The 17,772-nt window shown below is 43.8% G+C and overlaps 1 protein-coding gene across 1 annotated transcript; it reads right to left on the bottom strand.

The window, feature by feature from the left end:
• Window positions 1-769: 769 nt before the first annotated feature.
• On the bottom strand, window positions 770-15,720 carry PRR15 (proline rich 15). The gene is made up of 2 exons (XM_083186364.1): window positions 15,266-15,720; window positions 770-2,210 (listed from the first exon to the last, which is right to left on the bottom strand). The coding sequence occupies exon 2, from the start codon at window positions 2,143-2,145 to the stop codon at window positions 1,774-1,776; it is 372 nt and encodes a 123-aa protein (XP_083042490.1). The 5' UTR covers window positions 2,146-2,210; window positions 15,266-15,720; the 3' UTR covers window positions 770-1,773.
• Window positions 15,721-17,772: the final 2,052 nt, after the last annotated feature.

The raw sequence follows: 17,772 nt of genomic DNA, 5'->3' as shown, positions 1-17,772 counted from the left end.
GTACGCACGGGGACTAATGTTTTTGCATGTGCAGCCGCATTGCTGGGCATGTGCATACATCCAAGGCTGCGGCCAGGGGGCGGTGTCGGATAGTTGCGCCCATGGGAACGCCCAGCGTTTCATAGGTGTTCCCATGAAAACGCTGGGCATTCTGATAGAAATCGCCCAGTGATTCACAGAATGTCAGCTGCCTGCCCACTTCCTTCTGAATGCCCACGCACATCTAAGATTACCTGAGAGTAAGCTTAAATGTGCGTGTGCCTTCCACATCATTCGATTGTCGCCGACCAGCAAATGATGTGGGTGTTCCCCCCACATGTTAAAAATCTATTCACAGCCCATGCATATGAACGCGCTGTGCGAGAGTGGGGCATGCGTATCGGCATTCGCAGGGCGGCATCTGGTGGACTCGCAAGGCTGCGAATTTGTAGCCTTTCGAATCAACCAGAATAAGGTCCTATGAGTAGGCCTAAAGCCTTACTTGCTTTAAACATTTGGAATACACTGTAATTTGGATGTGCCATGGCAACTATCTAGTACAAAAGGTTAATGAAGTATGAACACACTCTATTAATAAAAGAAAGTCCATCCAAATGTCAGTATCTGATAACAAACTGTTAGACACTCCCCTTTTAATACATTTTTTTGAACACCAAATATTTTGTATTTAAAATTTGCGCCAAATATTATGTATTTTCAGGAATGTAGATTCATATTCAGGGCAGAAATGGTCATTATACAGGAGATCATAATGCAGTATTAATTTTTTTTTTTATTTCTTCATATCCAGAAAAGCATTTGCATTGCAGGTTCCACATTCATAAATGAATGCCAATTACAAAATATTTGATCAAACATTTTTTTCCATTAAATATACAAAAGCAGCCCCTCCCTAATTACACAACTAGAAGACTACGAATATATTCCAGCTCAAAGTGCATTCGAGGAGAGTGATTCTTAACAAAAGTTCTAAATCAGAACAAAATTAATCTGCCCAATGGCTCTTCGAAGCAGCGATTTAAATTGGCCTTCTCCAATAAAGGCATATATAGGGCATAAGTCCGTTATTCTCCTTCTGAAATCATTTCAATTGTGTTAGAATGTAAAAAAATATATGAATACAACTAAAAGTTTCTTCTTACTTTAGCAAATAAATATTTAATGTATACTTCAATCATGAAATATTGCCGATGGCTACGCAACTTGACACGTTTATTTTTAATCTTATTGCTGCGTAGTATAAGTCTTCATTCGGGGGTTATAGGAGCACACTGCTAGTATATCTAGCATGTTATAACAGCCCAATGGTGACTTGTCTTAATCGCCAGTAATTCGATAGTAATTATACCATGCTAAACTTTAGCATCAGTTAGCTAATACAAACCTTAAAACTTCATTTTTGTTACAGATGCATTTAAAAAAAACATCTGTTTTGTCTTTCAACAAATTTCTCGCTTCACAGAGAAATGTTTTCCCCAGACACATACAATTAACCATTCACCACATCCTCGACATCAAACCATTTAACAGGATATATGATCTTTCTCCTGGAAACAGACACTATATAAAGTGTCTTTCTATCGATGAACAAAATAAAATTGTGTCTGGTGACAGCATGTGAGCCAATCCAAATATTGCATTGCTAATAAGCCACAGAGAAGCAATGCAAGGTGTCATTTTCCAATGAGATTTGACATAAAGTAGAAATGGCCCAGCTGTAACCTACTGACGGGAGGTGGGATTGCACCCAGTTCTAAATACAATCTAAATCCTTCATTGTCTCTCGTCATTGGGGTGAGTTGTCGGGCTCTCCTGAAAGAACTTGGAGCTTTCTGGCAGAGTGGCACGGACTTTCCGCTTCTCCTTAAAACGTCCAGAGCGAGAAATCTTGAGGTTCCGTCTGCCAGTATTTGCTCCGTTTGACTTGGCATCACTGTATTCTGTGACTACACTAGGCATTGAGTTGGGGGGTTGGTTTTCTCTATGCCCAGGTGAGGAACTTAAAGATCCACTAGTAACTGCCCAAGACCTGTCCTCCGTACTTTCAGATGCATTATAGACCGAAACTTCCTTCGGCTTTTTGCGAACAGTCAGTGATTTCCACCAGTTGTTACTATTATTCTTTCCTGTAGCACTCTCTGCCATGATAGGGCTTTCCACAAATATGTATGACGATGCCCACTTGGTTTCCTTTTGCCCAATGTAAAGCCCTGTAAGGAAAACACAAAATGTATTTAGGTCATATACAAAGATAGATTTTATCATATCTATGGAATATTTTTATTGTAAATGTAGTGCTATGCAGTCATACATGTGGATTCCATGACAGGTCCAACTTTATTAGCCATAAAGGATTCCATGGTAGAACCGTATGCCACACATAAGCAATAAATTACGAGTTGTGAAAACACAAATCCCCATCAACATATATATTCTGACAGTATTCTGGGTATCAGCTTCTGGTGAAGAGATAAAATGGAGATAAAGTGGAAGATGATAACGCACCAGCCAATCAACTGTCATTTTTCAAACAAAGCTAATTGGCTGGTGCGTTATCACCTTCTACTTTATTTCCACTTTATTTCTTCGCCAGGCTTAATACATCTGCCCCAATGATCCCCAATAATTACTCCTTATAATTAAGAGTGGTAAAGTGAAGAGAGGTAAAGTACCAAACATGTCATCTCTTAACAACCTTTAAAAGTATAAGTACATTGTTTTAGAAAATTAGGGAAACTCATTGTAACTTATTGTAAGACTTGCTAAATTTTAAAACTGAGATTTTTTTTACTTCAAAAATGGAGTAATTTTACTACATTTAACAGCTGGCACAATATATTGGGCGGGATGTACCAAGTAGCGGCGGTACATCTCGACGCCCATCGTGCCAATGCTCATCGCATTTTTTGTTTAGAACATCTTGCGCATTGGGAGTTTATTGGTCCAGCTAACCAGCTACAGGTATATGCAGTGACTGCATCATAATGATTTACTGTGTTTTAATAAATTGGTCTGCTACTGTACTCAGCAATTGGCTGAGAAAAAAAAGTGTGAGGGAAAATATTTTTATCTTTGTTTGTGTTCCCAGCTCCTATTGTTATGTTTCTTGAGTAGGATTTCACATCTGAAGACTAGAACAGTTAGGGCATTGTCCCTATAGATTGTAAGCTTGCAGCAGGGCCCTCTTACCTCCAAGTCTGTCTGTTGTTACCCAGTTTGTTTATCTTTGTTTACAACTGTAAAGCGCAATGGAATCTGCTGCTCTATATAAGAAATTGCAAATAAATATGCAACCTCTTCAATATGACCCTCTCGGCAGCACCTGGCTCTGCTGTCAGACTTCTGAAACAAGCCAATATTGCAGGGACGAATGCAGGTGCCATGGGTGAGTGTGTGTGTGTATGTGAGCAGGGGGGGGGGGGGGGGGGTAGATATCATGAATTAATTCAGCACAGAGGCAGGGTGCTTGATTGGTGGGACAAGCGTGTTGTATGATGCAGTCTGCAAACTATAAAAAAACATTGTCCATTGAGTTAACAAACACGTAGGAATTTAGCAAAATAGTATTCCAGTTTTGCACTACCCAGCCCTGCCCCATGGTCACATACTGCCGGTAAGGTGGAAACATGTACCTATAATCAGAGAGCACAGCTGCTGTAGGGTGTAGTGTAAATTCCCTGAAGGCATACATAGATACAGAGATGGACAGATACATGAACACAATTTTGGTTTCGGCTATGTTCAGTTTACTTAGTAACACAATGCTGACGGAGCAACACCCAGCCATGCAAAACAACCTAGCTGTCGCCTGAAACGAGAGTTAATTTCTCCTTCTTAAACGAAGCTCTGAGACATACAGTACAGTGTGCATTTACAGAGCCCGGTACGGTAATGTTGTTCCTGAATAGGAGATGCAAGATAATCCTTTCTTCTCATTTAGGGACATTTATGATCAAATTTTTTGGTTATATTTTGCATTATTAGTGCTCTGAAAAACACCATACCTATACAACAGTATATGCAGGAACATTGCTGTGACTCACGGCTAAAAGGGATGAGAATTATTGTTAGTAACTAAGGTAAGTAGCTCTTACACTGCTAATATAGGTGTCCTGCACCAGCTCAGACATGGAGCATACTGTGCCCAAACTCTGACATTTGCCTTGTTTCTAACGTTTCACTCATATGACATGGCATTTACCCAGGCCATAGAATGCCATCTCACACTTTCTTCTGGGATTCCAGTAAAACAAAATAACGCCTATGTATTATTTATCGGGGTGTTTCCCTGACGCATGATAATTATTTTGCACTGTTTAGCTCTGATGCTTTAGGGTAATATAACAATGCTCGCCAGGGCAGCGCTTCAGAAATGAGGCTGCCCCTACCAAGCACTTCCTCATGGACACTACTGGACATGCACGACACATTGTCAAATGGTGAAACTCTCTGCCACGAAGGCTGTACCAATGGAAGTAGTACAATAATGGGCTGCAGAGTAATACACATGAGTGATGGGAGGTCTGCGACTGTGTACACTTTCTCACACCAGGGATCTGGTAGTGCCTGAATCCAGAAAGTCTGCGCTGGGTCTCCATGGCCGGCGGTGTGTCATTCCTACAACATACTAATGGCATAAATCATGGGTGTCCAAACCTGTCCTCGAGATCTACCAACAGTTCATGTATATCTGGCAACCTGTGGATCTATAGTAGGAATGAATGCAGCATGTTTGAAAATGTGACAGTTGGTAATGACTACAGCTGTGCACCGTTGGTAGATCCCGAGGACCGGTTTGGCCAGCCCTGGCAAATGGTACAGGGACAAATGGCGGTAATCTTAGTTTACCACGGTTTGTTGGATACTGAAAAGAGAACATAATCTATTAATGATTGCTAAACTGGTCATTTTACATTCTAAAATGGGAGCCACAAATCTTAAAATTGCTCTTCTTGAGTAAAAAATTATGTTTTCACCAAAGTTAGGATTTGACAAGTACCCCACTTATTCTGTTATTTAAGATGCATTATGTAGGAATTAGAGAAAATAGGATTTTCCAAATAAGGGTATTAAGTTTCAAAGAGCCAGCACTGTCCTGAGAACACAGAACAAAGGGTGGCTTAAATGTTGTGCACCACCCCAACAACACTGCTGATTTGCCGGCACGGCCCCAATGTCATTGTACGGCATTCTACACAATCACACTGGCGATATAGTCATTTGCCTTGCAAAATATCACATAAAACAAACAAATAAAAATCTGGTGCAATGACTTCCATGCTACCTTAAGAACCGTCTAGAAAATGCACCTTAAATCATTATGGATTTAGCTAAGACATTTCCCTTTACACAAGGTCATTACACCTATCACTGAGATAAGGAATATCAGGTAATAATTCATATACCTACGTAAGGACATGTTTGGCTTTGCTAACTCTTGGAGTTCTGTCTGTACTATTTGTTACTTTCAATGTCTATACAGTATTTCATTTTAAATGAATAAATATGTATATGTGCCTAATAAGTATGCATTAGGACTTTGTATTATATAGGAGGTTTGTATAATACTATAATTGTTCTTCAATTTCACGGGGGCTTTACATCTATAGCCATTGCTGATGAAGAACCCAGGACTTTTCACTATCCAATGCATCCCTTCTCCTTATAACACTGCCCTTGTCACATAGATATACACCAGCTAAACAAAGACAAAGCTCATCTGAGCGTACTCAAATACAACTTTAAAAGCAAAAATGATGTTCTGGTATTAAACCTCCAACAAGAACTTTTGCTAGAAATAAGGGATACATGTCCCTGCTGCTTCATTTAAAATAGAACTATTTTTCAAATGATATTGAAAGACATGGCTGCAGGATAAGCCATTGCAGCTACGATTGGCAATAAATATTTTAACGTGTGGTCTTGTGGATGCTATTCTGCAGCATGCTACTGTACCTGTAAAATAGGAGGCTGCTGACCCTACATATATATTTTTCTCTATCATGTAGTATATAATATATGAGTTGATCTAATTATATCTACCTTTTAAAAAGATTTACATTATTAAAATTCTCTCCAGACCACTGACAGAAGATATTCGTTCTGTTGAAGATGGGATCAGATTCTACTTATTATTTATTTGGCACCTTCTAGATCAGGGGTAGCCAACTCCAGTCCTCGAGAGCTACCAACAGTGCACGTTTTCCAGCTCTTCTCGCAGGTGCACAGCTGTACCCATTACTCACTGACACATTTTAAAAGATCCACAGGTGGAGCTAATTACTTCACTTGTGATTCTGTGTGGAGACATGGAAAACATTAAAGCAGCCCATACACGGTCCGTTTTCGCCGGCTCCGTTTAGTACTATGCGATGCGCGCTCCCGCGCATCACATAGTGCTGCACATACTTTTTGTACTAGGTACACATCGCATCGGATCACAGTGCATGCACAAGGCATGCACTAGGGATGCGATCAGATGCGATGCGTGCTAATTAAGTGCCGAACGGATCCGTTAAACGGACCGTGTATGGGCACCTTAACTGCTGGTAGCTCTCTGTTGGACTGGAGTTGGCTACCCTGTTCTAGATGATAATAGATAGAATCTGATTGGCTGCCCATAGCAACATCCTATTCTTAATAGAACTCCCATCTTAAGCTGGGTACACATATATAAAATCGTTGGATCGTTCTTTCGTTCTGGGTCGGACGGCTGTTCAATTGTATAGTTGTGTACGCTGTCCCATACGAGCGATAAGCGGCCAAAAACGGTCTTGTCCGTCCATACTCGGTTGGTCGAAGGTTCAGTGGTGCTTAATTTTCATCCGACAGGACGGTCCCATATCGGAACAAAAGTGCAGTGTGTACGCACGTTTGATCGATATGCAGCCGGCAGGGTGACTACAATTTCGACGCAAACCCGTCTATATAGAACTTTAGTCAGCCGGCAGGGTGTCTAAACTTCTATATAGATGGGTTATGCGTCTACATTTTAGTCACCCTTTTACCCGTTAAAAAAAAAAAACTATGTGGGGTCCCCCCCCCCCCACGGCTGTAACCAGCACCAGGCTGAAGAGCCGGGCTGGTATTAAAAAATCAGGAAACCTGACAAATAGGGCTTCGCTGAATTTTTAAAACCAGCCCCAGGCTTCAGGTCCGGGGCTGGTTCCCAAAATACGGGGGACAAAATGACTAGGGGTCCCCTGTATTTTAGGAACCAGCCCCAGGCCAAACCAGCCAGCAGGGTAATGCCACAGCCGGGGGGAGACTTTTTATACAAGTCCCCCCGGCCAAACCATTCAGCCCTCTGACCGGTCAGCCTGGCCAGGGGTCCTGGGGAAGTGGGGACCCCCCCAATAAAGGGGTCCCCCCCTCCAGGACTTACCTGACCAGGCTGAAGCCTGGTGCTGTCCCCGGTGACCCTGTGCGGTGGTCACCGGGCTGATTGAAGTGTAAAAAAATATAGAATAAAAACTATTGTCTTTTACTGTGGAGCTATGAGTCCCAGCAAGCCTCCCCCGCATGCTGGGACTTGGAGAACCACAAGTCCCAGCATGCGGGGCATTAAAGGGCCCACTGGCACTTGTAGTTCCACAGAAAAAAAAAGTCAAATAAACACACTGACACACACTGAAAATAAAACTTTAATTCATCCAAAGCCCATACATACTGATACTTACCTATCTTGAGCCCATTGGTAGGTCCCTGGGTACGGTGCCTTGGTTCGGGGCTGATCCGGGGTCCTGTATCCGAAGAAATCCATGGGGGAAAATGCTAGTGTGTATTACTTGTAGGAGGCCTGGGTCGTTCCCACCACAGACACATTATACCAAAGAGGGGTGAGATTTAATAGGTTGAGAGATTCAGAAAGTGAGAAATTTGGTAAGAAATCTCCAGTTTTTTTAAAGGGGCAATCATTTACACTGCAAAAATGAAACTGGTATTGCAGTGTAAATGATTGCCGCTTTAAAAAAACTGGAGATTTTTTACCAAATCTCTCACTTCCTGAATCTCTCATCCTATTAAATCTCACCCGAGATCTCTAGCGTGTACCACTTGTAGGAGGCCTGGGCCGCTGCCCACCACAGACACAATATGCGAAAAATCCAGTGTGTATCACCTGTAGGAGGCCTGGGCCGCTGTCCACCACAGACATATTATACAAATGAGACCTCCAGTGTGTATCACTTGTAGGTGGCCTGGGCCGCTGCCCACCACAGACACAATATGCAAATGAGAACTCCAGTGTGTATCACTTGTAGGAGGCCTGGGCTGCTTCCCATTACATAAACAATTTACGAGAACTCCAGTGTGTATCACTTGTAGGAGGCTTCAACCACTGCCCACCACAGATACAATATACCAGAACTCCAATGTGAATCACTTGTAGGAGGCCTGGGCTGCTTCCCATTACATAAACAATTTACGAGAACTCCAGTGTGTATCACTTGTAGGAGGCTTCAACCACTGCCCACCACAGACATATTATACAAATGAGACCTCCAGTGTGTATCACTTGTAGGTGGCCTGGGCCGCTGCCCACCACAGACACAATATACAAACGAGTACTTCAGTGTGTATCACTTGTAGGAGGCTTCGACCACTGCCCACCACAGATACAATATACCAGAACTCCAGTGTGTATCACTTGTAGGAGGCCTGGGCTATTCCCCACCACAGACACAATATACAAATAAGATCTCCAGTGCATATCACTTATAAGAGGCCTGGGCCATTGTCCACCACAAACACAATATGTTTCAATTTTGGGAGTACCATTAAATGCAACATCGCTCTGGCATGTCTGGCCCCAACTTCAGACTTTGCATTCCCCATTCTCTTATAAGCTCAGTTCACTGGCAATCTCAGTGCTCAGTGCTGCCAGCATGCACACAATTGTGCAGAAATTGTTCTTGGTCAAATCATAAAAATAACAGGTTCAATCAAGGTTATGGACAGCTTCAATCCCAGATGATGTTTCTGCCAAGATTTCCAACAAGATTAAGTCAAATTCACATTCGACCTACAGTATACAATGTCGGGTCCATTTTTCCGACTGTCTGAATATATTCTGACTGTTGGGAACACCGTAGATTGGCAAAAATGGCCACAGATAGTCAATCCAGCGTCTGTAAACAACAATGCCAATTCAACTTAAAACCAACTTAAAAATGGGGTAAAAACCATGCGGTTCTGGGCTGCAGGAAATCTACATGTGATTCATGAATGTCCGCTACAAGCCTGAAGATTGGAATATGTTGAGCATTGTCACACACCTTATCATAGGGCCCATCTACTCTTCCAATGGTGAATGCAGACATTTACTCATATTCTGAATTTGTCAACACATTCTGTAATCAGGTATACTACATTAAAGGCCAGATTCAGACCAGATTGCAGGACTGCGAAATTCACAGCCCTGCCGACTATCAAACGGCCACAAATGTGCATATGCCAACAGGAGGGTGGTATTTGTTGTGATGTAATACATTGGACAAGGTATGTACTGGCACTGGCACATTTATGTATGCTTAACTTTCTTATTGTTCCTGAGGTGGGTGGTCGCTCCAGCCCTCCTAAGCATAAAACACCCTGCATTAAATAATAATTTCCCAAAGAACGCATGTGAAAGTTTGTGGGACAAATTTGTACTGTAAGTAGTAGAACTAGTAGTAGGGCATGAGCCCTTTAGACAAGGCATTGCAACCAGTGGCGGTTTTTACCTATGGGCTGCAGGGCTGCAGCCAGGGGCGGATTGGGTCTTGAATCCGGCGGCGGTATGTAATGCGCGGTGAGGGGAGGGAAGTTTCTCTCTGCTGGCCGGGCAGACGGGGACTGGGAGCTGGGAGCCCGCTTGGGAGGTGCTGTGCACGCATGCGCAGCAGGCCTCCTGTGGCCATTTTAGATTTGGTCAAAGTGCTGCGGCCTCTGACCGCAGCCCAGCCAGCCCGGGGGGAGTAGGGCCGGCCCGTTTTTAATGATTTTTGGGCCGGCTCATCATGAAATGGCCCGGTTTCCCGGCGGGCCAATCTGCCCCTGGCTGCAGCCCCCGCCCAAGGTAAAATCTGCCACTCTGTCAAGCCAGATGCAGTCTGTGAGACTACACTGGGTTTATTGTGACTTTCTACTGGAAGTCCGACCTGCCAGTCACCAAGGCAGTCCCATTGGGAGGCGTTCCCTCCCTCCAGGATGCCTCTATGGGCTGCTAGCAGCGGCAGCCCATAAAAACAGGTTCTGCGCATGTGTAGTACCAAGGACGATACTCCACATGCGCCAAACCTGGGACCGTGAATATGCTACTATGGACTGCTGCCGAAGCAGCCCATAGAGGCTGGGGGCCAGCCCATGCGCAGTACCGAAGAAGCTACTGTGCATGTGCCGGTACCACAATGGGGGGGTTGGGACTGGCAGCAGGGATCAGCAGGTGGCGGGGACCAGCAGGTGGCGGCAGAGGGGACCAGCAGCAATGGAGGGGGAAGGGGGTGGCATTGTGGCAGCCCTCCTTCTCCACAGAAGTAAGAGCAGCCACGGATTGCAACCATCTACTCCACAATATGACCTGTGCTGTCTTGTCTGTTATTCATTCTCATTTTACTGGCCATACCTTACTTTTGGTGAGATTGGAGGCTTGCTACTCAGTATACAATTCTAGCCAAATGCAGATACAGCAGCTATAACCAACCCAATCTTATCTATAGTAGTCACATCCTCTCCCACTGTCAGCCGGGACCTGTATTAACCACTTCTTGTTCCCTAGTGAATGAGTTCAAAGCTACAATATTATTCTAGTCAAGGACAAAGCAAATTTCTAATTTGTGTACAATTTCACAATTTGGTACTTATGTATTATCTGGGCTCCCATGTTAAATGCACCCCATTTTTTCATACCCCTACTATCCAATGGAGTTGATTTTATATAGTGCCCGAAGCGTGGCGAGCGGACGCGGTCTCATAAGAAAAATGGGAGCCCAGATATTACATAAGTACCCACAATTTTTTAAAATGTCATTTTCTGAACATTACTAATAAAAAGATTCAAGCTTACAGTACTTCTATAAAGACAATTGATAAAGAGAAGCTACAGTGTTGCACTAATAATAGGGATTATCTTTCAGCCAGTGGAAATCACCTCTTTGTGAAGGTGCATTCTGTCAGGCAGCCAGCTAACAAATGGCCTGCAATTAAAACATTGCAAACTATTTACTCTTCTCAACAGTCAGATATGAGAAGTCACAGCATTTGCATGTCATTAAATGTACTATTATGTGCAATCAATATGCAGTTTAGTTATTTTAGGTCACAATATGCATTCTGAAGCTGTTTTATGTATCATCTATATATATATGTCTAGTGTCCATGAGTCTCCAAAACACTGCCATCTGCTGGCAGAGAGCAAAACTACATCTCTTTCTCACACATGCACAAACACAGAAGGTAGCAGACTAGCTTTCGAAGCTTTTGCTTCAAGTGGGCTTACTAGTGCTTTATAAGTATGGCAGTGAAATTGGACTAAGCGCTTTAACAACGGTATTTATGAAAGCATGGAGAAAAATACAGTACTTTCCAATCCACTCCTGTCATTTTTCAAACACAGCCTGTAAAATGACGGTAGGGAGCAGATTGATTGGTACCTTCTCTCTAAACTTTATCTTTCTCCATGCTTTGATAAATAACCCCTATATGTTTGATTGTACGTCATACAAGTATTTACAATGCTATAAAGAAAAAAAACAAAAACGCCAACAATGTATTGTTCTATATACTGTATAACCTGTTGATCCCAGTAAATATGGAAAAAGTAAATGTTTTCCTTGGGCTGTTGGGAACCTGACCGGCAAAATCCCGAAACATGTCAGTATGTACTTTGACCCTACTCTTGCCCCTAATCCCTACTCTAACCCTCCACTCCCAGAGCCTAACCCTAACCTCCCCCTATGGCAGCCTAACTGCCATGCCCCCCCCCACCCGCCATTCCCAACAGCCGTTCTTTAACCTTTCCCACCCTTGCACCCAGGATGTGTCGTGATCCTGGTCATCGGGATCTCACTATTAGACTTCTGACAGTCTGGCATTTTGATTGGTTTCTATGAGGGATGCGATTCTGCCCGATTTACCAAAATCCAGAATGGAAAGCCTCCATAGCTACCGCCATCTCAGAATGGTAGGAGCCCATTGTAGCCTATGGGCTATTCTCCACACCATTGGCCACTGTGCAGTAGGTCTGCTGGGGGAAGTGCTACCGCACATGTGCAGCCCCTCCCCGGCACCGGGCAGAGCAGATCACAGGGGTAGGCTCCAACCAGAGCTCCTGTCCCTGCTTCTACACAATGATGCATCCTGCCATTAGGATCGCATATTGCAACGTGGTAATATCCCTTTAAACTGGGACCATCATGAATTACACAGGTTCTGTGGCTTGCCAACTTTCAAGCCTGCATTTCACCTGGTTTTAATCCCAGTGTAAAGGGATAGTATGGTAAGCCAACATATAAACATCAATAAGCGGGGGGATGCACATGGGCCACCCTACATCGCCGGCATTCGATGGGGACTGCAGAGTTAATAATCGCATAAGCACTAACATATGCGATTATTAACACAAATAAGCACTATCTTTTGCGAAGTGGCTCCGGTGCTGGATTTCCAGGTCTAAGACCCGGGAATCCTTCGACACCAGTTGCGGGGCATGCTGGGAGCAGTGTTCCCTCTAAGCTGTGCGCTCGTGCGCGCGCACACAACTCGACGAGTGTGCGCACAGACATGACAACAGAGCGCACAAAGCAGAAGTGGTCCCTTTTTGCAGTTGTGCACTCAATTAATGTGTGTTTCACCCATTAACTACATCATGTGCTGTGTTTTGAATGTTTAAATGTTTAATATCCTATTGAAGTAAAGTTAACACAAATGCTGAACATCATTTTCCAGTTATATATAAGTGATGCACAAAAATAAAAATTTCCTTCAAAAGTTGCACAGCCAAAATCTTTTGCCGCACACAGCCTTCGTAAAATTAGAGGGAACATTGGCTGGGAGGGATCGGTGATGGATTCCTCAAACATCGCGGCCACAGGCTTCTATAGAGTAACGCCAGCTTTTTCTGGCATTACTCTATATTGTGAGAACCCAACGATTGGGTTTTAGTTCATGGGTAAATGCAGTAAAAACACAGAGTTTTTACTGCATCTTCCCTTTAGTGCATCTCCCCCTAGGCCTGAACAAATGTTGTATTTTTTTATACTTATTATTTATAATCCTTTGTTTATATGTATGAGAGACACCTTGAAGAGTGTACCACTGTTCTATGCTGTGTGCTTGGCAATTCTGCAGATGGTAAACAAAAGCATTCTACTGCACATTCGCTTATGGGTTCTCTGTTTATCTGACAGGAAAAAAGCCTCAAATGTCAGTCATTTATATTACTGTCATACTTGATTATCCATTTTGCCTTGTAACATGTACAAAGTTTGTTAACAAAGTACGAAATAAAATATGTATCTGTATATAAAATGATGAAGATCACATATATGGACACTGGGGGGTTTTCAGCTATATTAAATTTCCTCCTATTAAAAAGACTCAAAACAACAATAAATCTACAAATATATAATAGAACCAAAGCTAATAAGAAGGGACATTTTTAAAAAATATACAGTATAAATGCATAAGGAATGGCTTCATTTATATAAATACCCAATAAAGTGTTATATTGTATAAATGTACACATATTAGAGTGTACAGTACATAGAATATGTAAATAAGGTTTGTGAAACTGCTTTGGAAAAATGTACTGTGCCATTTTCCACTTAAATTAATGGCAGAGGCAAATAATCATATTGAAATAAAGAAATTCTAGAATACAGAGAATCCGGGGATTTCCAGAACAAAAGGCCGGGCTGAAGGCAACATGATAAAGCTCTTTTAATTCAGATCCCTCGAATAATCTTGTGGTAGGAACTCATACAGTAATATACAGTACAGCAAACAGTATTTACTAAAAATCGCATTAGGTACAGTATCTCTGATAATGGCTGTTAGCTTTCCGTTTCCACCAGCAGCCACATTATCCATAGGTGTCTATGGGGAATGCAATGCTACCAGATTTATGGAATGGAAATAATTCCTGATATTGGCCCCTTTTTGGTAGCTTTTTTGTAACCTACTGTATGGTCTACAGATGACAGCTGTAATTCCAGTAAGGTTCACCAGGAACCTTTTGCCAGAAATGCTGGTCACAGAGACCGTGCATGCACAGCAGCCTCGGCTTCCTTTGCTGGGTGATACAGTACATTCACACGATTTGATTGCATTCTGCCATGCAATCGATCGTGGACACTAATATTGCACCCAGATTGCATTGCAAATCCATATTGCAATAGATTTGGGATCTGCAGCACTTATCCTTCTTCATGAGATGTTTGTAAAACTCCAGCAATAGGCTGCTAGCTCATAGCAGCAATTCATATAATTGTGCAGAAACCGCTGTTTCCACGTAATTTTATGGGGAAAAATGCTAGATAGTTAGCTTGTTAGTAGTGGTTTGTAGGTGAGTTGGTATCAGTGGTAGTGGTAATAGTGACAGTGGAGTTTATCATAGTTATAGTGCTGATGTAATGGTGGATAGTAGTAATGGTGGATTTGGTAGTGGTTAGTTATAGTGGAGATAGAGGTGGTGAAGTTGGTAGCAGTGGTGATAGAGTCTATAGTGGTAACCACTATAGACTCCACCACTTTAATAGTTAAAGTGGTGGTGGTGTAGTAGTAGTAGTGGAAACAGTGGTGATAGTAGTGGTGGAGTTAGTTGGAAGTAGTGGTACAGTGGTGATAGTGGGGGTGGAGTCTATAGTGATAATAGCAATGATGTAGTGGTGGAAGTTTAGTTAGTAGTAGTTAAAGTGGTGGTGGTGGTAGTAGTAGTAGTTGAAACAGTGGTGATAGTGGCAGTGGAGTTGGAAGTAATAGTGGAAGCAGTAGTGGTGGTTGAGTTGGTGGTACTACAGAAGCAGCAGTGATAATGGTGGTGGAGTTGGAAGTAACAGTGGAAACAATAGTGGTGGTGGAGTTGGTGGTAGTAGTAGTGGAAGCAGTGGTGATAGTGGTGGTGCAGTTGGCAGTAGTAGGGGAAGCAGCGGTGATAGTGGTGGATTTGTTAGTAGTAGTGATATAGGTGATGGTGTCTGATCTGTCCCTGCAGAAACCTGACAGTGAACAAATAGTGCACATAACCCCAGCATGGAAATAGTCTCATACCCCAGAGGCTGATACTCACCTGTGTATGTCAGCAGCACCTCTGCTAGTATTAGCTTATATCTCTCACGGGAGGGGACAGAAAACAACAAGGAGTTAGAGCCAAGTCCCAGCTCAGTCCCCGGTGCCAGCAGCCTGGTGTGTGTCAGATGTGTACCCGAGTCATAGTCCTTGCTAGGTGGGATGCAGGAGGCGAGGTGTGCCAGCAGGCAGCGAGCAGGTAGTGTGCCGGGGGCAGCACAGTTGGCTGAGTACAGGGAGGGGGTCACACGTCACCGGAGAGAGAACCCTGGTCCTGCCAACCTCACTCACTCCAAACGTCGCCCATTGGCCGGAGGCAGCTGTTGGAACGTTGCCCCTGATAGCACAGGAGCCAGGCACTCAGTAATATACCTGCGTGTGATAGCTGCTGCCACCCTTTCCCTGCCCGCCTGCAGCACCGCCCTGTACCCAGGTGAGCTACAGGTGTACTGGCAGAGAGGCGGCACCCGCTGCGCTGTGACTGGCTGCACCAGGAGCCTCTCCTTGGCTGATTGGCTGTAGCATATGTCAGTCAGGTAGGCAGGTGAGGTAATCTGGCTGCGAGGTTACAAAATGCACAACTCAACTAATGGCTCACTCAGATTTCATGTCAGTAATTCCTACACAACCGGAACATTACTGACTGCAGCATTCCTGGGGAGACAGCATAGCTGCTGGGACAGTGACACAGTGTACATGGCGTACAGGGGCCAACGCTACCCAATGGGCATGGCCAGAGCTGCCAGCTGCCACCCATAAGGAGAACTCCTACCTTCTAACTGCACCTTCGTGACTTCAGATAAAAGCAAATAGTTTTTAATTAAACATAGCACTACAGTCACAATCCTGCTTAAAAATAATACGATTAATAACTTTAATAAGCATCTGCTTGTGATAACTGTATCACTACTATTTGTGTTTTGCATGTGCAGTTCCCAGTTACCATTAATGTACAGTTTTACAATACAAGGATTAATAGCTGTGACCAGGGCTTAGTGGTCATGCAGAGGTGGGGGACTCATTTCTCTGGTTATGGTTAGCCTCCCTGTATGGTTCAGGCATGTAGAAAAAAAATGGAATAGTCCGGACTACACGGGGGACTGTAATCTCCCCTTCCCCATGTCCCTGGTGAAAGTTATCAAAGAAATCCCCCCCGGACAAGACAGGATGGGAAACCCCCCGGACCGGACACTACAAGCTCCGGACTGCAGATTTTGATGAGTATTCCCATGGAAATTCACCCTTGCGGGGGTAGCCAGCTAACATCAGCAGCTGCAGATGTCAGCTGCCCGCCCGCTTCCTGCACAGGGCGCTCGCAGATGTAAGATACTATAGAGGTGCCTTACATCTGCGCACACTTACAAAATCATTCGATGGTCGGTGACCATCAAATGCTTTGCCCTTGCATGCAAGCTGCAAATGGATGTTTATGCAAAACATTAATTCACGTGCGGGTGCAATCTGCGTGTGGGGGGTGGGCAGACCTTCGTGCGGGCGACATTTGCATGACCCGCAAAGCTGCGACTTTCGCAGCTTTGCGGGTCAACCTGAATGAGGACTGGTGATTAGGTAAAAACCAGAATACTCCTTATTCCGAAACGCTAGACTGGATCGGCTCCTTGCAGAAAGTTGCCATTCCAGAGCTTGCAGTGCTCAAGCCCATTCCGGTTATTAGTTACTCCCTGGTTACAGCTGTCACAGACACCCACCTGGACAAGACACCGGCCGGATGTGGGCGAGCACTTTAAGCTCCAGAATGGCAGAGTTTGCTGCAGGGTCCTGAGTCCCGGGTCCGGATTGTCCTGATTTATACCCAATCTCCTATTGCTTCCCTTCTGTTTGCTAATTTTCTAAGCTAATAAACATAGATGCTCTTATAGAAGCCACATGGGCTTGTACAAGAACACCTACCTGCAGTGCCTGATCAACCAATAGGCTGATTAGGCTGCAGCTTAGGGCACCAGGATGGGGGGGGGGGGGGAGAGGGAGGGACTTGTAGGTGACAGCCGAGGAATAAAATTAAGGCCTAATTTATTCCTTGCTTCTTAACTATTACCTGTCCGGGTGTATTGTGGGGGTTAAAGTTAGGTGACTGCCAGATGGCTGTGCCAATGTAACTTACTGATGGAACCATTACTTTATGTACATTGCGCAGGGCAGCCAAAAGCCAAAGTCTCCTTTAGAGGCCGCAAGCATTAGATCCTACATGCCAGTTGTATAACCTCGAGCACATGCATATGGGCAATATGACTGGCAAGTCCCTGAGCGCCTATATACAAAGTGTTTAACAGCATTGCAAGGGGAGCTACACGTGTGTTAGCCTAGGGCACCTAGAACCTTTAATTAGGCCCTGCCTACCTGTATTACAGTAGTTTGTGGACTACTGTTGTGCACCCGGTCCTATGGTAACATGCTATAGAGGCAATCTATCACGTGCAACTGTAGCTAGTAAGCTTTCACATTACATTTTACAGGCTTTAGGCCCAATTATCAAAATATATTAATGGC

This window comes from Crinia signifera, chromosome 5 (genome assembly GCF_055691185.1).
Source record: "Crinia signifera chromosome 5, ASM5569118v1, whole genome shotgun sequence".
NCBI lineage: Eukaryota > Metazoa > Chordata > Amphibia > Anura > Myobatrachidae > Crinia > Crinia signifera.
Note: the sequence above shows the minus strand (reverse complement) of the source record. Positions and strands in the feature narration are given on the sequence as shown.